This window comes from Natrix helvetica, assembly GCF_964273705.1.
Source record: "Natrix helvetica genome assembly, chromosome: 3".
Classification (NCBI taxonomy): Eukaryota; Metazoa; Chordata; class Lepidosauria; order Squamata; family Natricidae; genus Natrix; species Natrix helvetica.
In genome coordinates, this window is record NC_138549.1 from 130,284,640 (window position 1) to 130,308,817 (window position 24,178).

Below are 24,178 nucleotides of genomic sequence, written 5' to 3' on the forward strand. Positions count from 1 at the left end.
GCCAGAGCTATAGTTGCACCACAAATAGAGGCTTAGATCTAGTAACCATGATAAACCTTGCGACAAAGGGTGGAGGACATCGAGAGGCAGGCGGACTGAGGGAAAGTTCCGCTGTTTCTGGCTCCAGATGCCACTAGATGTGTTGTTGCTCCTGCCGGCTACCTTAGTCAGTTGGAGTCAGCAAACCACCGGAAAGCATTTTCGCTCGCACGGTGCCATGCGCTTCCATCAACCGTCCTGTATGGCAAAGTATAAAAGGATACCATTGACGGAAAGACTCTGCCCCTGTGGCTCAGGAGAGGTGGAGACTGTGGGTGACATGATCCTTAGATGTTCGTTTTACACAGAGATTAGGAAAAAAACATATTCTGCCAATAACTGCTAGGTATCCTGGCCGTTCTGTCACTACCTGTCTCCAGCGGCTGCTTAAGGATGAACAGTCCATAACTACAGTGCAGGTGGCCAGATTCTGCGCAGCAGCACTGGGGATTTGTCGCAAACAGGTGTCTTCTCCACCATAGCAATGTTATATAATAATTGTGGCAAACACTTTGCACTGCTTAGTCACTTCCCTTTTAGCATTGAACCTACAATGGATCACAAAGTTTAGGGATTGCAACTATCTTATAGTCAGATCACGTATAACTGACACTGGATTTTAGTATAGATTTTAGTTGTTATTTATTATTTTATACTAGAAGGTTTAAGTTTATATATACTGAGTGCTTTTATTTGTTCTTTTATTTGGTCTAAGACTGTAATAATAAATTGTTGTTGATGATTTATTAAATAAACTCCAGCTGCCATGTTTTGCATAGTACACTAAGGTCTATACCAGGGGTGTCCAAACTTGGGAACTTTAAGATTTGTGGACTTCAACTCTCAGAATTCCCCAGCCAGCTATGCTGGCTGGGGAATTCTGGGAGTTGAAGTTCACAAGTCTTAAAGTTCTCAAGTTTGGACACCCCTGGTCTATACCTTGGATGGGCACCTTGAAACTGAAATGAAATCCTGAATCTCCTCTTAGCAGTCCTGAGTTCCTCTGATCACATTCACCTTAAACTGAAAAGGTCACAAGATTCTGATATTCTAAGGCAGAACACACAACACACACAAAAATCTAAGATTTAAAAAACAAAAAAAGCAAACAAGTATTCAGGGAGAAAAATTGTAAATTGCAGTTCTTCCCCCTTACATGATATGATCCACTCACTGTGACTATTGATCTACCTAAATTCAGTGTCTCAGAAAGGTTGCCATTTTGTCCACAAACCATAGATTATAAATACCCATGTGCTGGATTCACCTAAGAAAAGTCATATTATTGAATTTAAATCTTATACAGAATTAATATCGAGTCTGGAGACATCCTTGATTAGATTTTCTTCTGTAGTAAATATGGAATACACAAGTGAATCGGTGAATTAAACTGAATATGCAATATCCCATAGAATAATTTTAGTGGGATAAAGAAATATGCTTGAATAATCACTTTTATGAGCTACTGTCGCACAACAGAATTTTAAAAAATGTTTAGGGAAATCTTTTTAAGGAAACCTATTTTTACCTGTTCATACCTTTGGACTGTTGGCTCACTTATTTGTAGTTGCCCACCAAGTTGTAGATATCTAGATGCCCAGCTGATCTAGAAAGCTTTACTTTATGCTTCAGTATAGGCAGGATATATCACAGATGTGCCACCCAACTCTGCTCAATGTAGGAATCCAAACAAAAAATCTATAATCCAGCCCTGCTGTAGGACCCTTCTCTTGATAAGTGTTAGATTTTTTTCCCTATTGATCAATTAGATGTATAATACCATACGCAATATAATAACTGCCATTTCTTACAGGTTATTAACACAGTCCCAAAATACACATTTTGAGACTGCATCAATATTGCTCATGTACATATATGCACAATCACACCACTAATCCATACACAATATTTATGTGCAATTAAAATTCTAACATCCATTCAGGCACAAACTACTAGGCACACTGATCCTACGGCTGTGCATTTGATTACTTTCTTCCAGGTAAGTAATTTCACACCTCTTTTTATTAAATACAGTTTTAATTGAGTTGGCAGCACAATGTCCAAAAATGAATTTGGCTGTGTCCTCACCAGCCAAACCTGAATTCCAAGGTGTTCAAGTACTACAGTCAACAAAATATTTATAGAACAGATTCACGAGATCATATTTCCCTGCCCAATTCATTCTGATTTGCAATGAGATATCAGTTCAGGCTCCCTGTGGTCCTTTGACAAGATGGAAATCAATAAAAAATAATTTAATAATTTTATTACGGTTGCTGTCTGCACTGGCTGAGCGGTATATTTTCAATATTGGTCTAGTCCAGTGATGGCGAACGTTTTTGGCACCGTTTGGGCACCGAGTGACCAAACCTGAATGAGCATGCATGAGCATGCACTAGAGCACCGGAAACCCAAAGAACAGCTGGTGTTCATGCCTGGTTTTGGCCGGTTTGGGGGCTGGTTTTTGAGCCATTTTCAGGCTGTGTTTTGGGCCTTATTTTCAGGCCATTTTAAAGACCATTTTAGGCAGTTCTTTGGGCCATTTTAGGCTGTTTTTTGTTTTTCCACTGGACTGCCGAAAAACCACCGAAAACCAACCTAAAACAGCCCAATAAATGTCCAAAAACAGTATGAAAACAGCCCGAAAAAGGCCTGGAAACAGCCCAGAACACAGCCCTTTTTTGTCGTTTTCAGGTCATTTTCAGGTGCTCTGTCAGCTGGCGTGCATGTGCACACTGGAAAGCAGAAGAGCAGCACGCGTGTTCACAGAGAAGGCTCTGTGTACCATCTCTGGCATGCGTGCCATAGATTCGCCAACACGGGTCTAGTCTCTTCTTTTAGTTTAACAGAAGGTGATACATTCAATCATTATATGAACAAAGAACAGATATTTGCGCCGGCTAGTCATGACCTGATCTATATCTCGTGTGCTAGTTTACCCTGTTCCTTGATCCATACACATGCATCATTAACTCTTATAGGAAGAAAGCATTTTTCCCCAGTACCTGAGTTCTCCCTTCTGGTAAATACCGTATATCCAACAAAGAAGTAGACAGGAGGCTGGCAGGACAATAGTTGGCCTGATTATGCTTCAAATTTCCATACTGATTCAATGTGAGAACATCTTTTCTGAAAATGGCTTCAATCTATTCCATATAAATACAATTCACATACTGAAATTCTTTTCAGTAAAAAAACAGGATCTTTGAACAATGGTAAGAATGAACTACATATCCAATGTTTTTTTTAAAAAAATCCCTTTTTCAAATGTCTACTATGTATTTCCATGTACAAATTGATTCTACTATATTCCCTTTTCCAATATTTCTTTTCTCTTTAGTATTTTAAAAAATAATTCTCGGTAAAACGGCTTAAGTAAGCACTAACCTTCTACAAAAAATAAGGACCCTGAAAATGGAGTCTACATTTATAGTTTTATAGTATGTTTTGGTTTTTTTTTGCTCAAGAGCCTCTGTTTCAATGCAAAAAGAATCATGTATTTATGTGATATTAGTTTCCAATTCTGTATAATATTAATAAACAAATATTAAAAGTTTTGCATTTCTGCTGTAAAATCAAGATTAATATTGCATTTTTAAGGGCAGGAACCAAGAGGGGAAACCGAGCTGTGCACTAGGTTGATTTAAGGGTTGAATGTTGGACCCAGACGATGCAAAACTCAAATTCTAGTCAACTCTTTACTGTGTAAGTACACTGAATTGTTTTGAGCAGTTATTCTTTCTCAATTCAACATACCTCACATGACTTTTTTTGTGGGAATGAGACCTATACTTATACCTAAGGTACTACATATATATATTATTTTAGTAGCTGAGCCTGAACTATGTAGATCAGCTTTCCCCAACCCACTCTAGCACCTTCAGATGGGCTGTCTGGGAATTAAGCTGTATCTAGAAAACATCAAGCTGGACCAGATATTATGTACTATAGCTTTACCAAAAGAACATGACAAAATCTAGGAGTCAATTTCAATATGAGATCAGGTCATTCCATGGAGTGTACTGGAACATAGATCTGAACTTCAAAGTGGCATCTGAGAAAGGTCTGACTGATACAGTACGGTCATAAATCTTTCAGCTTGGTAACTATTTTCTCAATACTTGATGCTGGTTCCTAAATGTCTCTTGTGTTCAGCAGTCTGTTTCATCTTTGCTGGGATGCCAGAGGGCAATATTGTTATATCAGTTCATCTTTTACCCTGATGGGCAGCATTCCCCAGGAGCAGCAGCTGTTCCATGTGCCAACTTTCAGACTGTATCCAAATGTCAAATCATTCCAAGTGGGATGTCAGCAACATTTGGTGGTGGGCTGATCTTCCGGACTGAGCTTTATAGATTCGGTTAGGTAGTTCTCAATCACCCCTTGATACTAAGAGAAAAATATAAATACTTAAAAAACATAATATCTAAAATTTAAATCTAAAAAAACACTTTGCAAGATAAGACCATTATATTCATCTGGCCAATCATTTGAAAACTGTATAGACAAGAGAACTCCCTTAAGAAATAGATATATGCGGAATGACAGATGAGGATTTTATTGTGCAACTGCTTGGTACATTCATGGAATTTATAAAATGTTAATTTTTTAAAAAATGTATGGCTTCCACTTTGATTCCATTGCTGCTTTATTTTCTTTTTCTTATTATAGTGAGTGAGGTTATTTTAAGGGAAAGCTGACTGTCCAACGTGTTGTTAAGAGCCTTCCAACTGGAAAAAAGCTTAATCCCCTGTTCATTATGTCACTTGGATTTTACACACATTTTTTTGAAATACAGAACAACACAAATGCAGATTTCTTTCTCAATTCAAAGCTCTTCCTTAAACTTCTTAAGCAAGATGGAAAGCCAGGGACTTTGTACTGCTTAGAGGGGGGGGGGGGGATCACTCAATGATTTTCTTCACTAAAAAATTACATGTGTAAAAATGGATAAACTTTTCAGTGCCATTTCCTGAATTTTAAAAGTGTTCTAGAACATTCCTGCTCAATGTAAGCATAAGGCAAAAAGGTGTGTATTGTTTAACATAATACAAAATCATTTAGTTGCAGGAAAATCAAAGATATCACGTCTTTTGGAAATGGTTCAAAGAGCACCAACGCCTTCTTACCCACTGCAACTTTTGGTCATAGATTTCTGCTTTTATGAAATCACCTAATCATGTGATTCGTCAAAGAAAAAAGCCAGACTGTGGAAGGAAAATCTGATTTCTGCATATGGCAATGTGAGCAAACAGCAACCCCTTGTGGTCAAACAGAGTTTCTTCATCCATCATGTTTCATGAGGCAAAACAGATGACTTTTACTTGTTCACGAGGAAAAAAAAAGGAAGTAAAATCCACAACCAGACAACATCTTCATTAAAAAGCTATAAAGTTTGATGCTGGATAGAACTTTTGATAGGGCCAGCTAGCATAAAATGTATGAGATAAGGAAGGGATCCTCAATCCCTGCTCCACGGCCTGATGCTGGGCCTCGGGGTGTTAGGAACTGGGCTGCGCAAGCGGTAGGCAAGCATGGAATTACAGAGGTTTAAAATGATCTTTGAAATAACCTTGTTCTCTCTTCAGGACTACCATATTTTTCAGAGTTTAAGACACACCAACGTATAAGGCGCACCAAGATTTTGAAGAGGCAAATTAAAAAAAGCACTCTGCAGACCTCCCCAAAATGCCCTGTTTTTTGTCAAAAAAGGGGATGCATAGACTTTAGGAGGCTTATAGAGTGCTCCTGGGGTCTGGAGGGGGGATGAGCATGAAACGGCCCATTTTTCACCAAAACGGGCCTGTTTTTTGTCAAAAAAAGGGCATGTATAGCCTTTAGAAGGCTTATAGAGTGCTCCTGGGAGCTGGGTGGGCAAAAAGCGACCTGTTTTTTTGCTCAATTTTGCCTTCCCCGGCCCCCAGGAGCACTCTAGAAGCCTCCTAAAAGCTATGCATGGCCATTTTTTCAAAGGGGGCAGGGTTTCAGGAGGCCAAAAATGCTGTATTCAGGGTATAAGACGCACCCAGATTTTCACCCTCTTTTTTGAGGGAAAAAGGTGCATCTTATACTCCGAAAAATACGGTAAGTAAATATCAACTGCATCAGCACCAGTCCAGACTTTGAACTTCCCCATCTATCTGTTTATTTTTTCTTTCTTTCTTTCCAGATAGCTCAGTCTTTATGGCTGGGAGTTCTTGGAATGAAAAATCCCCAACTATCTGGATGACATCAAATAAAGGAAGACAATGCAGAAATGCTGTTCATTTTCCAGGGAAAGTAGGTGTTGTACGGCTGGGTTTGTGCAAACATCCCCTCTGCTGCTGTTCTGCAGAGCCAGAAAGATTGGGGACGGCTGAGATAAGAAAAGCAATGTACAATCTTTAGACCATTTTAAGATTAATTTTAGTTATTACATCTCCTTTTAGATAATTATTTAAAAATGAAAGTCTTACTAATCTTGGTTAGCATTTGCCAAGACATGAGGGTCTACACAGTTATATCAGTCTTCCCTTTCTCAACCTTTTCCTTTTGTGATCTTTAGAGGTTTGTTGAAAGAAAGCAAATTAGATCATTAAATATTTATACAGCATATACTTTTGGAGATTATAGTCTGCCATGGATGAACTGTTATTCTGAATTGCAGGCATGTCTTTGTTGTTCAAAAGAGAACAGATTTTCTTTTTCTTATAAGCAATTTGCCACTTACTCTCGATAGTGCTTGCCTTGTCAGGGTCTCAAAAGCTTGCACCACATTAATATCATTTTTGGCACTAACTTCAAAATATGCTATATCCTTCTCCTTGCACCAGGACGAAGCCACCTCTTTGGACACCTAAAAAAAGTGAGATTAGATGTTCTAAATATAATATTACATGGAAAGTTGTTTCTTTCAAGAATGAATGCAATGAATGCAATGAAAATGTTGTTTATATTTGTCATCTCCAAATGGGATATTAATAATAAATAATATGAAATATATAATGTAACATCATGAATCCTGGACTGCACTTAGAAAATATGTACACTGACAAAATTTCCATCTGTCAATTGCAAAAGGCCACACTGCTTGGATATGCACAGTTAGTCCTCGATTTACAACCTTGCATTTAGTGACTGAAGTTACAACGGCACTGAAAAAGTGACTTATGACTTTTTTCACACTTAGGACCATTGCAGCATGATCAAAATTCGGACACTTGGCAACTGGCTCATATTTATGATGGATGCAGTGTATTGGGACCGCGTGATCACCTTCAGCCAGATTTACTTAACAGCTGGATTACTAATTTAACAAATGCAATGATTCACTTAACAACTGTGGCAAGAAAGTCTGCAAAATGGGGCAAAAATTACTTAACTGTCTTGTTTAGCAACGGAAATTTTGGGCTCAATTGTGATCATAAGCTGAGGACTACCTGCACTATGCCAATACATTACAATATCCTAGGTTCTTTGAACTCGATGCATATGAAGCTACCACCACCAGCTAAACCAGGGATCCCCAACCCCCAGTCCATGGACTGGCACTGGGCCTTGCATGACAACAACCAGGCCACGCAAACAAACAAAACCCCATCCACAGAATGGGGAATTCACGGAAAACCTCTCTCCACAGAACCAGTCCCTGATGCCCAAAAGGTTGGGAGCCACTGAGAAAAAGCAATAGTAAATGGCAAAAAAAATATATGATATATTGTGGTATGCAATAAATTAATATATGTACGTAAACAATAATAAAGTTATTTTGAGCTGCACTAGCTTTATATAATGGTTAAACAAATATATTCTTGAAGCCTCAGAGATGGATACAGATCCTTGCTTTGCATGGAGAAGACAAGCCAATGGACAAAGAATACATGGTACACAGATCTGTTTTAATGCAAGTCTCAATCTAGTAGAAAGGCATTTCTCACTTAAACATAAGGAACAATTTCTTAAAAATAGTTATACTTTAGTAAGTTCAGACTTATTCAGAAGACATTCTGCAAGATTTCTTGCATTATTCAGAGACCAGACTCAGCACTCAACAAGATCCTATCCCTTTTGACTAGATATCTAACAAAAGGACTGCACAGAAATGCAGGGCTTGTACACAAACACAGTTTAGTTTCAATATTCAATAGCTGGAGATGGGAAAATCCTATAATACAAAGTATGGTAAAGATGCAAAGAATTCTTTGAGTAACAAAAATGTTAGTTTTTATATTTATTGTCTGAGACCAAACTCAAAATTTGTTCTCAGATCCTGATTGGAGAGCTCTGTATTCAATTTCCATCCCTATTTCTATTTCCAGCTCTTACTTGTCGATCTTTCAGGTCAATTTTGTTTCCCAGCACAACCATTGGGAAGCCTTGCTCTGTAGAGTTGACTTTCTGAAGAAAATCTTTCCTCCAAACATCCAAGGTCTCGAAAGAATCCATATCTGTGACATCAAAAGCCAGCATGCAACCATCTGAACCTTTGTAGAATGTGGAAACAATAGACCGGAATCGTTCCTGGCCTCCAGTGTCCCAAATCTAAAGGAAGAGGAACATATAAGCATTAGCATTTGCAGTATCCAAAACATTACTATTCTACAATTCAATCATATTTATATTTTATCCCTCCATCTTCAATTGACAAGAAGTATTTCTGCATTAACATCAGTACAGTAACCATTGCAGCAGAGATAGGAAACTTTTGGATGTGGGGTCCACACTTGGAAGTCTGAAGTATGTGATAAGAGAACTCACTTCATGACTACCAGAATATATTTGCCTGTTCCCAAAATGGAACTTATAATGGGGAGTGGTATTTTCAAAATCCCTACATATCAGAATGCAAACTAGCCCTTGGAATACCATTCTAGTGATGAGCCATGGTGGTGCAGTGGTTAGAGTGTAGTACTGCAGGGTACTTCTGCTGACTGCCAGCCTACTGCAATTTGGCAGTTCAAAACTCACCAGGCTCAAGGTTGACTCAGTCTTCCATCCTTCCAAGGTGGGTAAAATGAGGCCCCCAAATTGTTGGGGGCAATATGCTGACTCTGTAAACCGCTTAGAGACGGCTGTAAAGCACTGTAAAGTGGTATGTAAGTCTAAGTGCTATTGCTAGTGGGGCTAATGTGGGTCTCAAAGGCAATCATATTAAGTCAAAGGGTACTGGAAGTGAATGCTTTGCTTTATAATGTCTCCTTTCTAATATTAAGCAAAAAAGACAGTCAAACAAGGAGTTATCTGCGAGGCACACTGCATAACACAGGCAAAGCCTCCCTTGTTTGTTATCGAGGGAAACTTCTGAACCATGTGGCCATACTTCAGGGATGGAAAACAGAGTGTGAATGAATGAGCAGGTGACAATAATTAAGGTTTAATTATGGAATATGAATATTGACTTTGATGTGGTGTTGTCAATTGAGAAATAGTAAGGAAATGGTGCCTGCTCATATAGCAAAAGATGGTGCTATGCTGTTGAACTCCTACCTCCTCTCCCAATAGGTCAATGACATAGGAAAGTGATTTCCCTTCTCAAAGGAAAACCAAAATGCCATTGGAACATCCAATGCTTTAAAGGTGACTATGTGAAAACACAGTCATTAACAAAGTCAGCATTTTAGTCAGAGATGAATTACAACGTGATATTCTTAAGCTCTGGAGGAGTCTGATAGTTCCTTTTCTAACCAATTTTATTAAAAAGCATGTAATTGTGAAAGTTGCAGCTCACTTCATTAGATGTCAGCTACCAGACTCTTCCTGATTTTTTTTTGCCACCTTAGACTAACATGATTTTCTTCCTACAATGTCATAAACTGTGGTCTGTCTGGGAAATTTGCTGTCAACAGTAATATAAACATATGAAAATATTTCACAATATCTGTCCTTTCTTTGCAGTATATTTGACTGAGCTATAAATATTTGCTAACCATGGAATAAGAAATCTGAGACATTAAAACTTCTGTCACCTGCAATTTCAGTGGTGTGTGGTCTACTTCCATAACTTTGGACAAAATACTAGCTCCCAGGGTGGTGCGATAGTCTTCATAAAATCTCTTGTGAATATACTGATGGAGAAGAGAAGTTTTTCCTACACTGGAATGAAAGAAGAAACACATGCAAATTTCATTTCACGAAGTTTGGATTCGAACTTTTTAAAGATTATCCATTAATGTTCTGTTTCACTTGAACTGATGAAATTAGAAGACTAATTCTAATACTAATCAGTTATTGCCTATACCAGTGATACCAGACCTTTTCGAGTGCTGAAAAGATTGCGCGGAAACGTAATGCATGCACGTTCATCGGGACCACGCTCTGGAAAAGCTGAACTTCTGGGTACCTACAATCAGCTGGCCAGCACACATGCCCAGGGCGGTTTTCAGCACTGCCATGCACATAAAGGGATCGTGCTCCAGAAAAACTGAACAGATAGGAAAGGACAGATCTGGCTTCTGGCACACATGTGCACCCGACAATCAGCTGGCCAGCACGCATGTACACACTGGCTTTTGGCACTGCCACACGTACGAAGGACAGCTGATCGTCTCACGCTCATGCATGCCAGAAACTTGGAAGACAAACAGGCAAGGCTGTGCGTGCTGGGTGACATGGCACGCATGCCATAGGTTTGCCATCACGGGCCTATACTAAAGTAAACCCGTAGAAATATTAGAACTATTTAGTTATAGTCTTTATATAATTTAGTTGACCAGTATAGCCTCGTCTCAGACCCTGTGTCCATTGCTTTTATATCTGTTCTGGAAGCAACAAACATAAGATCATCTCCTCACTAGGTTTTTATATAATTTATAGAAGATATGCATTTTTTGGTGTTTAAAATAGAACGATCTGGACATTTCACGCTATGTACTAATGGTGCTATAATTCAGGTTTGTTTGTTTGATGATCCAGGATCTGAATAGCAAGTATTATCCAAGTATGTTGGATAGCCATTTGTCTGAAACGGTATAGAGTTTCCTGCTTAGGCAGGGGTTGGACTAGAAGACCTCCAAGGTCCCTTCCAACTCTGCTATTGTATTGTATTGTATTAGATTCTTCACCTGCTGTGGTTAGGTTAAAGTGTTCAGTATAACCGATCTGACTGGTAGTGGCCAACAAAAACATCTAGAGTTGCCATTTTAATTATATATTTGGACTGCAATCCGTTCTTAAACTTAGCAGGCTCCCTTTATTGACATTTTTGTAAGTAGGCATTTTCTTATTTTCCAGAACACCATTTATATTCTGTGCTTTGTCCCCTGATTTCTGCTTGTTGTGCTGTATGAATTTTTTATACAACATTTGTTTAATATATTTACCCTGACATATTCTAATTGCTTCATCTGCAAGCCAATGAGTAGACAATGGAACATCTCTAATCAATATGCAAACAGTTTAAAAGAAATGTAAACTCAATTGAACACAATAATTCTCACTAGATCAGGGACAGCAAATTTTCTTCCCTTGCAACTCCCAGCTTCAGAAAAAAAATATGGATGCTCAAAACATTAAATGGCAAATGGTACAATGAGAACTGGTGTGGCATAATGGTGAAAGTGCTGGACTACAAATGGGGATAGCCTTGTGCCCATCCCAGTCATAGGTTTGTTGGGTGACTCTGGGCCAATCACGCTCTCAGCCCTCTCTCACAACAGGGTTGTTGTTGTTGTTGTTGGGGGGATAAGAAGAAAAGCTACGTACTAAGACTATAATGTAATGATTATCTGTCAGCAAGTCTATGTGGACTTTTAGTGATCATTTCTTCAGAAAGAAATAGTATACAGTGCTTACTTACTAACAAATGTTTTTAATTTTTGGCTACATTAAGGTATCTAAGTTTTTGGCTACATTAAGGTCTAAGTTTTTAATTTTTATAAATTTGTACAGGGGACATTTAATTCAATTTTAATTATGTATATTATTGATTGTATGGTTTTTTAAATTTGTACCTGTACACCGCCCCGAGTCCCTTCGGGGAGAGGGGGCGGTCTAGAAGTCTAATAAATTATTATTATTATTATTATTATTATTATTATTATTATTACATATATATCACTAAATCAATGCACACTCACAGCAGTTTAGAAAACATTAAAAAAACCCAGCCATAACAGTTTATTGGGGGGGGGGGAGGTTGTGGGAATAACTCAAAACCCATTTCAAAATTGTAGCAATCCAGTTTCAACAATGAACTTGGAGATTCAAATATTTATTTCAAAGACATGATTCCATCAAATTAGTTTCTGATAATCACGTATAAGTGAATCTTGTATAGCATATATTTGCAAGTGTTGATATAAAATGTAATTGACAAAATAATCCTATGGATTATTTATTTGGAAGAAAATAGCAATTACTGTACAGTAGTAACTACAACTTTAAAAAAAACTCCAAATTTTCGGTTTGCCTGCTTTGTTATTTATCTGCTCTCTAGCGTATCACTAACAAATTGCTAACTTGATCTGGTCGTACTAGCAGCACAAAGTGGATAGTTGTAGTGTAATATTTCTTTTTATGTCAGCAAGTAGAAATTCCATTTTCTTTTGGAGTAACTGATCATAAATCCATGGCACATTCATCTATGTACTTTGATCTTTTTTTAAAATAGGTTAACTACAATGGTTATATGTCAAAGGACCCTTTTCTAAACTAATATATCCGGATAGTAAGGGTTTCTTAAAGAGCACCTTTATTGAATCACAAAAGTCATCTGTCACATCCATAATTTTCCTTGACTTTATTTATGGTGATTTTTTTGAAAAATAGGGTCTTTTGTAAAAAAGAAATTGAACATTTTATGATGTAATGTCAGTTATGTTTCACATATCTATCATCAATCCTTAAAAAAAAATTGCAGTTTTTTTCTACATTACAGTATCTTAGAAAGAGGGAATTCCAAGAACTGAAGTAGTATTAAATATTCATGGTCATGAAATTCCATTTTCAAAGAGTATATGCACTATTTAATTAATCATTAATTGTATTTTGTATCCACTAATAGGTCTATGGAATTAAACTCCACCTGCCTATTCTTTAAAATTTACCCCTTCTGCTTTCTTTAGAGAAAAAAATTCCCTCTAGGTAGAAAAAAAAATAGCCAGGACAGAAGTAATGAATAAAGTTTTGCTAGTGAACATTATGTAGCATATTCAAGCTGAAATTCCATGTTTTTTCCCATTCTGATCACAAATGCCTGAAATTTAAAACCACAAGAGTTCCTCTTCTCCCACTCTAACTTTACACAATTCAGTATGTGAATCTACTTTCATTTCATTTTCCTCTTTCCAATGTCATAAAAAATTACACAATTATCTCAACTTGTTCTAAACTTGCAAGATTCTATTACAGCCAGTAAAAATAGTTTTAACCTTCCTGTGGATTTGATTACTTGGCCTGGTCTACCTAGTGCAGTGATGGCGAACCTATGGCACGCAAGGCGCTGTCCTGTCAGCTGGCCAGCTGAGTTCACTCCTTTTAAAAGCCATTTTTCGCCCTCCCCAGGCTCCTTTATAAGAGGCCCCCCCGGAGGCCCCCTGGAGACTTCATGAGCTTCCCTGAAGTCTCCGGAGCACAAAAAAATGGCCCTACGGGCAAACCAGAAGTTCGGGAACGGACTTCCGGTTTGCTCGGAGGGTCGTTTTGACTGCTCCGGAGGCTTCAGGGAAGCATCCTGAAGGTCCCTCAAGCCTTCGGAGCGCTCAAAACGACCCTCCAAGCAAACCGGAAGTGACTTCTGGTTTGCTCGGAGGTTCGTTTTGACTGCTCCAGAGGCTTCACGGAAGCGTCCTGAAGGTCCTCAAGTCTTCGGAGCACTCAAAACGACCCTCCGAGCAAACCGGAAGTGACTTCTGGTTTGCTCGGAGATTCGTTTTGACTGGTCCGGAGGCTTCAGGGAAGCATCCTGAAGGTCCCTCAAGCCTCCAGAGGGCTTCCGGGGGTGTGGGGAAGGCTGTTTTTGCCCTCCCCAAGCTCCTATAAAGCCTCTGGAGCCTGGGGAGGTCAAAAAAAGTATGCAAGGGAGGAGCACCTGTAGTGCGTGCATGCGCACCGGGGGAGGTCGCACATTGCATTATGGGTGCGGCACGCCCGCACACTACCCCCCTGCGCTGCCCCCACTTATGGCACGCGAGCTAAAAAAGATTCACCATCGCTGACCTAGTGGATAGAGACACTCTGATTATGTAGTACCTCCTTCTCCTATTTGCAGTAGAAATAAGGCAGTATCTGAGCTGCAGAAGCATATTATCATAAAAGAATCTGCCTGCTGTGGACTTAAAATATATTTAATCCTTTGTTGCCTTAGCAATGGATTTTGCATATTTCTGTCTAAGTCATCTTCCTTACTCTTTACATTGTTCCACTAAGTACTCTCAGAGAGGGCATGCTCCAGGTCCCCTCTATTCAATAATGTCATCTTATTGGAGTCATTCTTTCTGTGTGGAACAACATCCCTCTGGAGATCCAGACTCTGTTATCTCTTGTGAGGCTCTGAAGACTGATACTTGGGCCAGGAGGTTCGGTGAGTTATGCTGTTGGCATGGTTTTACGACTGGGGTGTATTATTCCAGTTGAGTATCATGGATTATTGTTTGTAACTGCTAGTTAGAAACCACTGCTGTGAGATGACAAGCCATCAAAATTACATAAACAAACAAACACTTCAGGGATAGTCACTAGAAACCCAAAGTCAGAAGGGACCAGTTAGCTCTGTGACTTTCAGCCAGTCCCCATTTTTTCATTTTCTGTCTCCTAAACCTGTTTCACAAACTTATTGTGAGAATAAAATGAAGGTTTGGGATGAGAGAGAGAGAAATGTTAAAGGTTTTAAAAATATGCTTACCCCAAAGCTCCAATGATTATGATTTTCAAATCCACTCTTTTACTTGGACCCATGAATGGGACCTACAATGCAAAAAGGAGGAGAGAAACTATTATTTTGTATCTCAAATCATCAAAATGACAGAAATCCATTCAAAAACACATATAGTATAGGAGGGGTAAGCATTAAATCCCAGGTATCTTACTGTTTTACTTACTTTGTTTTACATCAGAAAAAGAATGTTTAGTTTTGGATAAGGCTCCTTAATAAACCTTCTCCTAAGCATTATGCTGTATAGGATTTAATGTCTTGTTTGCCACAAAGATTTAGCAAGCAAGCTCATATTTCTAAGCAGTGTCAGGGGCAGTGTGGTTTAAATCCTGCCAGCTAGGAAGGGATAAAAAGAAAAAAGAGGTAAGGAGGGAATTTCTTGCTCATACTTATGCCTGGAGAGCAACTGAGATTTCATGACAAGGATTTCTCTGCTTGTAAGTACCCCCAGAAAGATCCTGGGTAATATCCTCATAATAATATAATGAGACAATTGCTATTTCCATGCTTCAAACAAGAAGTGGGGTCAGGATGGATGACCTGTCAACTTAAAAATTGTGCAAAATGTTCTTCCTAATCTCATTCAACTATTATTCTTTATGGTTCCGTTCATCTCGTATCCACAGCCAATATCTGCAGCTGACTGTTTGCTGCTTCCTGGATAAGGTTAGTTCCTGCTATTGTTAAGTAGCCATCAATTGCTATGCAATCAATATATATTTGCAAAGGGCAAAAAATGATTACGTTTACTTGTTAAGAAAAATCAAAATATAAGACGATAATTTGGAGGAAAAAAAATGTGGGGCCGAAATTAGAAATGATGTGATGTAAAATTAATTATGCATAAGAGAAAATGTAAAGGGGGGGGGGGAAACCCAGTCAACACTCTGTTTGTAAAGAGGCTTTGAAGTTTGTAACAAAAAAAAATTGTGCAAAAAATATATACCGGTATATTTGCTCTTTATCTCCAGCTATTATATGTGGGGCATATACATGCTGTAACAGCATGTTTCCCCACTTATATATCATGCAAAAGAAGTGTATAATCACAGTGAGGATGTTGTTAAATCAAATGAAAGTTATTTTTGCTAATAAATGAAATGGCTTGTAGCTATTGATGTAGTTATTGAAGGTGGAGGAACAAACAAGCAGGAGACTGAGCCCCTAATCTGGAGCAGGATCCCCTCACAGAGCAGCTCCTCAAGGAATGGTATATAGGATCTCCTGCTTGAGCAGGGGGTTGGACTAGAAGGCCTCCAAGGTACCTTGCAACTCTGTTATTTTGTTCAGCAAGTAGCAATGTCCACCTTGGTGGACTGTTTCCCAGGTAATCTACCTTCTCTCCATAAGACGCATGTAGCAAATAATAATATTAATAATGATTTTACTTTGTTGTGCACGTAATAATATCAGCAGCTAATTTTGGCTTGAACAAGAGAATTTGTTATTGTACTGCTCTGCTGATAGTGGCTTATGTTGTTTGGATTCATTTTTATTATATGATTTAAGCTGCACTAAAGAAATGAGCATTGATTAAAAAGAAAAATGTGAACACAAATAATAGGATGCTTTTATAACTTTAATTCCATCTGTCTTTCCTACAAATAATTCCCACATTTATGTTGTAGCTTCTGCAGCAATGAAAGGAGAAAGAACTTGGGGCACCTTTTATGTAGAGCTGACAAGGAGGTGATTGTCACTCAAAGGGCTCTAAACAACCCTACCAGTGATGCTGTTGCATGTGGGAGATAGCACCATACATTGTCATTTTACCAAGGCTTTCTCCCTGGATATATTATTTCTTCTGTAATTAAAAAAATAATAACACTTTGTCTTCTTGGGCTTACATTGATTAATTTTTCCTCATCCAAGGTTCTATATTATGTAACCTTAATAAACAGCATCCTTCTTTAGAAATCCCTGTAAGTCCTTAAATGGTGTTATCTAATAAAATAAATTGGAGTATAGCTTATTTTATGCATCTCATAGCTGCAATTTCTAATGCATCAAAATATAGGGTGTGCAAAATACCTGAATAGAGTTATAGTCCCTAAATTCCCATGATTGCCCCAACTGTGATTGATCAGGAATATTATTATTACCAGTAGATTGTTGGAGACAACATACTGTAAAATACTTAGAGAAGGCTATAAATAACTATGAAGCGGTATATAAGCCTAAGTGCCATTATAATATTATGCCACCTATCTCTGATCACATTATTAGAGAATAACTTGATAGGTGGATCAATGCGGGAATGAGGGAATAAATGGGGAACTCATCAAATTTACAGATGACACCAAGCTGGCAGGAATAGCCAACACTCCAGAAGATAGGCTTAAGATACAGAAGGATCTTGACAAACTTGAACATTGGGCACTATCTAATAAAGTGAAATTCAATGGTGAAAAGAGTAAGGTTCTACATTTAGGCAACAAAAACGGAATGCATAGGTACAGTATAGATGATACCGTGCTCAGTAGTAGTAACTGTGAAAGGGATCTTGGAGTCCTAGTGGACAACCATTTAAATATGAGCCTGCAGTGTGCAGCAGCTGCCAAAAAAGCCAACACAGTCCTAGGCTGCATCAACAGAGGGATAGAATCAAGATCACGTGAAGTGTTAATACTACTTTATAATGCCTTGGTAAGGCCACACTTGGAATACGGCATTCAGTTCTGGTTGCCACGATGTAAAAAAGATGTGGAGACTCTAGAAAGAGTGCAGAGAAGAGCAACAAAGATGATTAGGGGACTGGAGACTAAAACATATGAAGAACGGTTGCAGGAACTGGGTATGTTTAGCTTAAGAGAAAGAAGGACTAGGGGAGACATGATAGCAGTGTTCCAATATCTCAGGGGTTGCCACAAAGAAGAGGGAATCAAACTATTCTCCAAGGCACCTGAGGGTAGAACAAGAAGCAATGGGTGGAAACTAATCAAGGAGAGAAGCAACTTAGAACTGAGGAGAAATTTCCTGACAGTTAGAACAATTAATCAGTGGAACAGCTTGCCTCCAGAAGTTGTGAATGCCCCAACACTGGAAGTCTTTAAGAAGATGTTGGATAGCCATTTGTCTGGAACGGTATAGGGTTTCCTGCCTAGACAGGGGGTTGGACTAGAAGACCTCCAAGGTCCCTTCCAACTCTACTATTGTATTGTATTGTATTGTAATGCCTAAATGCCTGGCTAATTCTAACTAGCAAAAAAAATGGGGAGAGCAAGATTTGCTTAACAACCACATGATTCACTTCACTGCAGTGATTCACTTAACATCCGTGGCAAAAAAAAGTTGTATAATGGTGTGAGACTCAATTAACAATTGCGTTGCTTAGCAATATAAATTTTGGGCTCAATTGTGGTTATAAGTCAAGGACTACCTGTACAGCTCACAGACCTACTGTACAAATGACCAAGACAAATCAACAAAAAACATATAAAGCTTGATCACAGATCATCACCAGGTGTAACCAGAGCTGGAGCCCCATCCTCCTAATCCACATTGGTCCAAGAACCCATGGACCAGGTTCTTCTAAAACTCACAGCCAGATTTCCACAGAAGAACTCTGTGGGACAAACATGAATGCATTAATGGGTAACATTTTCAAATAGGATACACAGCGATTATCATTCTTATTTTAAATAAAGCTTTCTTATCCATTATATTATGCTAAAACTAACACCATGTAAAATGAACGATCCCAGAGGCCCAGAAGATCAAAGTACTATACTTCCAGATCTCATGGTAAAACTTGCCATCCAAACAAACATATGACTCATTTATGTGTGATTTTGAAAGAAGTAAACTGGTTAATAATAAGTATGCAGGGAAACATTTTGCCACTATTTAATTACATAGACATTTTCCATTCTCATTACTGCCCAACATAGCTGAAAGTCAAGCAAGTAAGCAAGAAACTGTTACTACTACTGAAAATTTCAGCTACCATCATTCTTATGCATCTGGTAATGATATCCAATCCAAGTCATTCATTAGGTGAATGGGAGTTTCAGCAATGTTTTCATAAGAGGCAGCACTAACTTATTTTTGGGATGTTTGGATGAATCTGTTTAAATCCAAAAGGCATCAACCATCTTGGTTGAAGGGCCTGGTTTTTAAAGGCCAGTTCTATGTAAGATTACCATCTCTTTTTAAAGCAAAGCTATTATGTTTCTCAAAATTGTGTGACAAGCACAAGGTTTTCCTTTCCTCGTGAAATCTGTCTCCTCTCACACAATCTACTATAATTTAAGCTGTAACAAACTAGACATACAACTGAAATGAATCAACGTTCTTTCTTTCTTTGTAATTCCATTCCTAGCTCCTGAACCTGTATTCTAGACAAAAAAAAACAGGTCAAGAAAAAAAAATAGTACTATAAACTATGGAAACCATATTTAGCTTAGATTAATATTCCCAATGGTGCAAACTAAACAAAATTAAAGAGGTAGGCTTTCAAATATGCAGTACAATGAGAAAATGAATTAGTTATGCATCAGATATAATTAAATTGGTTGCATAAGTTTATGTTTATTCATTTTATTATCTCCTTGGTTAGGTTTAAAACTGAAGCAGATGGGTATTTCATTAACCTACTTGGAGTTTTGCAAGATTTCCCCAATGTATGCCTTAAGCAGCAATCCTCAAGCTCTTCAGTTCATCAATCCCTTCATGAAGTTGCAAATTATTCATCAACGCCTCCACAGCATTTATTATAATTTTTGAAAAAATAAATACTACTTAAATAGTGCAAAAAATAACAACAATAAAAACCCAAGGCTGCTCTCACTGGCAGCTGACCATCCAACCACGAGAACATTGTCTTTTTTCACTAGCCACCTCACCTTCAGCATTAAGGACTAGCGTAGAGCGCTACAGAGTTCTTAGAAGACAATGCATACAAGTGCATTCATCATTGTCGGTGAAGTTTTAAAAGTGTGATCATATATGAAATTGAGTCTCGTTAATTTCTTTTTCAACCAAGTTAAAAAGCAGTGTGTTGTTATTAAAGGGCCTTGAATAGAAATATCAATATAATGAGCAAATAATAAATGATCTCAAAATCTAGGGGGCCTAGAGATGGGGCAACTCAACTCTGGGCTGTTTCTATCTTTAAGGGTCTACAGAGATGGAACCACACAGAGGTCTATACTTGTTATATGGAAACCACACACAGATCCTTATCTGAAAGTGACACTAGACAAACCACAGAAATTTTAACCCATTTTTAAGGTCATAAATCCTCTCAAGGCAACCTGCAGAACAAAGTACACCTAATACACATGTATAAAATTTATCTAATCCCTCTCAGGATGTACAGTGAAGCATAGAGGGAAGATAATATACTGTACTTTATAAACATCAAGGGGGATTTAATTCTCCCTGGCTTGTTTTGCGTAAAGGCAAGTTTCTTCTGCCTGTTATATATACACAACATATGTTTGAAGTAGTAGAGAAGCAGCTGAAGAGAATTACTGCAAAAACTATTTGGTAAGTAAAAACATAAGTTTATCGATCTTCTCCAACATAGTAATTTGACTGCATTTTCTTTAAACCAAATAACCCTATAAAGCTTAGCATACCTAACATATAACACTAAAGAATAAATACTGTATTGATCAAAACCAAATATTAGGAATGAGTCTCAAATACTATCCTGTAAATTATCTCAAGTAATAATAATCAATAAATAAACATAGGAATAGAACCAATCTTAAACTACATATAAAAATGGCAAGTTAAATGGTTTGCTCACTTGGAGAGAATGACTTGGGATTCTATACAAGTCATATAGAAAAAGAGGAGAAGGCCAGAACATGAGGCATTGAGGCAGAGTCAGAAGAAGATGGGGAGACAATATCAAAGACATGCTACAACATCAAATAACAATGGTGGAGGCCACCAGAAGTGTAAGAACCAGAACTTTGTATCTCCCTCGCCACCTGAAGTTGTAAAAGATGAAGAAAGAAGAAATAAATAAACGTAGGTAATGTTTTCATTTTTTAAACTACCCGTATATGAACAGTTAAATAGTTAACTAACAAAAACACAGCAATCTGGCCGGAAATATGAAAATCTATCAAATTTGGTTTTACCTGCTTCTAATTTACTGGGCCAATTCCAACTTCAGACATCTTCAAGGGTTACCTCACATAACACGCATTACTGTACAGCTCTCAGGTTACCATTTTATGAATCACCAAACTTAGTCCATCTCTTTCATGAAAGGACACCTCTGGTTTTTTTCAGCTCAATCTTGTCACAGGTGAAGTTACCCTGTATTACATTACCACTAATGTTAAGTGATTGCTCAGTGTCATTTTTGGATCCAAGACGACACCATACTGTGAATATTGTATGCTCCATAAAAGGCGATGCAACCTCAATAGAAGGTCTATGTATTATTGATCCTGTTTGAATTCAGCTTTGATTAACTATTTTCCCAGTCCTTTACAGCCTGGACACATGGAGATTCTGAAAACATCAAACCATGAAAGCACATGGAAGGAATATATTAGTATTGCCATGTTTATGACAGCTTCAAACCTGTGGATTATTATGTTAAATAACATGAGGCCTTGAAAGATTCCCAAGGAAATTTCCCAAAATGGTCTGATAGCACCCAGAGAACCACCATAAGCTTCAACTCCTTGAAATGCTACAAGATCCTGCCAATCGGGTTTTGCTTCTTTATCTTTTCTCCATGATGATCTAATCAATTAGGATGACCAAGGCTATTTACATGCCAAATCCAGACATGAACCAGTCTCAAAAGGAGCAAGATAAGCAATTTCTAAGATAACTATGAGCTCCTGATAACTGGCTTCTCTGGATTAGACTCAGTGATTAAATCACAAATCTCCTAACACTTCAAGGTTTAGTTTAATTCCTTGACTTGACAAAAAAAATAACAGGCATGTATTAGAATCTGTAGCAAAAACTCAAATAATACAATGCACAACAGTTATTTGCCCATGGCACAAAAGAGATACAAATAACTTTTATACTCTTTGCGATTTAACTTGTGGCTGCTTTTTCCTATCTTCCGGGATTAATGAATGCTTGCCATGCCTTTTGAGGACTTTCAAATGGGGCAAAAGTATCTTTACATAATAGCCATCTTAAATGTATTTCTTCAGGAGTGTCTATGAAGATTCTGTCATCCAGGTCATGGTTGTCCCAAAAGTGCTTTTTCAAGAGGCAACTGGACTTCCTGTTTTTTCTTTGAATACATTTGGCTTCTCATTCAAGAAGTTTCTTGGATGAGAAGTGAAACGACTTTAAAAAAAAACCAAGGAAGTCCCATTGCCTCTTGAAAAAGCACCTTTGGGACACTTCTTCAGGAGGTAAAAACAAAATTACTTCAGAGGGTTATTATTAGATGGTGCAGCATTGCAGTAGTGCCCCCCCAAAAAACCACCAAGTCCAGTGTGATCCGAATAGTCATGTCTATGAAGAATTGCCAATTATACGAAGTTCGTATGTATGTATGTATGTGGGTGTAGGTATGCTGGTCTTGTTGTATTTGGGTATTTTCCCGTGTAAGATTGAGATTATTCTTGGCAATGTTTCAGCGAGGTCTCACTCGCCATCCCAGCTTGAAGATGGTGAGTGAGACCTCGCTGAAACATTGCTAAGGCAATCTCAATCTTACACGGGAAAAGACCCAAATACAACAAGACCAGCATATTGTATTTTAATTTTTTGTTAATTTTCCCCTAAAGTGTACAAATTCAGAAAAATGTTGATATGCTGGGAAATGCATAAATTATATTTTAGTTTGTGCACTGGCTCAAGAAGGATAAACTGAAAAATAAAATACAAACGAAATGAACCCCACCCACCCCAAATTGCCATTTGACAATCTTTTGCAATTGGAAGCTTTAGGGGCTGCAGTGTAATAAACTGGCATTACTGCTGCAGCAACAAGTTATACTTGGGCAATTCTTATGTTACTGCTGAAACACACCTGGCTTTACAATACAGACTTTTCATCCCTTATGTTTTTATTCATATTCAACTTTATTGTATTGCCTGCATTTCTCTAAATGACAGGTTTGGTATTCTACACAACTCATTTCTAGTATCTTATCTGCTATCCAAGTCACAATATTTAATGTTCAGTTTCATAAGCAGACAGGCTGGCATGCGAAGTGAAACAACTGATGTTTGGTGACCAGGTTTGTTTTTGCCAATCCTGCTACCAAATTTTTCACAGCCATGCCAAACTGAAGCTACAGCCCTATCATGATGACTGTACCTGGGACTAAGGCACTGCAAAAGTTTAACCTGATTATAGTAGGGGTAGTTTGTAGGTGGCTACATGCTCAGAAACTCTTTGAAATCAAGTTTATCTGCTTATCTGGAAGCAGGTTCAATAAAACGTAAGTATTTTCTTTTGAACTCAAACAGGACTTTCCTTTGCAAAAAGCTGTACAGATTTAAGTTATAAACAAATGAAACTGTATAAAAGAGAATTGTGTTGTAACAAATTTGTTATAAACAAATTAAAATCTTTTCTTTCCAACTGCACATCTCTATTTCTAAGTGGAATATTTCTAAGCCCACTAAGCCACTCACACAAAATACAAAGCCCAGCCTATCCTGTAAGCAAAAAATCAGATGAAATCATTCGATTTTTTTTCTAATGTATTTCTCCCAAGCTGTCCATGTTAAACTTGGCTCCAAAGAGGAACAGCCCAACCAAGGCTATTTCAAGTCATTAGTGAATCATAACAAATTTTCCTTTCGACGCATAGTTGCAAAATGAGTGTTTATATTATGCCAGTGGCTTCAGAAACTCCTTTTTCTCCCACGCCTAACACTGCCCATCTTGTTCTCTTCCTGCCAAAATCCGATCTGCGCTCGAAGAATTTAAAAGGTAATTTTGTGCTACGACCTTTGCCAGGCCGAGGCACCTCACGACTTGCCAGATGTCCGGATTTGGTTTGGATGCTTATAGCTCAACGCCTATCTGCCTCGGCACCTGTCCAACTCGGCTGCCACCTCCTGTGCAGCGATGTTTTCCGTCACAGGCGACATACACCTGGCTCAAGGAGAGCCAGCGGAAAGTTACTTACTGGTGTTGCTTCTGCCGGATTTGAAGTTTTTCTGCCAGCTTGTGCAACAAGGCTGGTCCTCCGGGAAACTTTGGAACAGCGCCTCCGAGTCCTCCGCTCCCGAAAGCGATCGGGAAAAATCCGAATCGGAACGAAACGAAACTCAACCGAAAGTTTGGGGCAGGATCCTACCTCCCAGCAGCTCCTCCAAACACGCGTTTTCTTTGTTGGG

General features: G+C 38.2%; 1 protein-coding gene and 1 long non-coding RNA gene across 2 annotated transcripts; one reads left to right on the plus strand and one right to left on the minus strand.

Moving 5' to 3' along the window:
* Nucleotides 1-2,057: 2,057 nt before the first annotated feature.
* On the minus strand, nt 2,058-24,100 carry RAB7B (RAB7B, member RAS oncogene family). Its single transcript, XM_081946344.1, has 6 exons — nt 23,968-24,100; nt 14,858-14,919; nt 9,984-10,110; nt 8,344-8,559; nt 6,749-6,874; nt 2,058-4,428 (listed from the first exon to the last, which is right to left on the minus strand). Exons 2-6 carry the CDS (start codon nt 14,908-14,910, stop codon nt 4,348-4,350), a joined length of 603 nt encoding a protein of 200 aa, XP_081802470.1. The 5' UTR covers nt 14,911-14,919; nt 23,968-24,100; the 3' UTR covers nt 2,058-4,347.
* LOC309388750 lies at nt 14,393-16,710 on the plus strand. Its single transcript, XR_014174834.1, has 3 exons — nt 14,393-14,536; nt 15,514-15,553; nt 16,516-16,710. It is a non-coding gene; the product is annotated as an uncharacterized lncRNA (long non-coding RNA).
* Nucleotides 24,101-24,178: the final 78 nt, after the last annotated feature.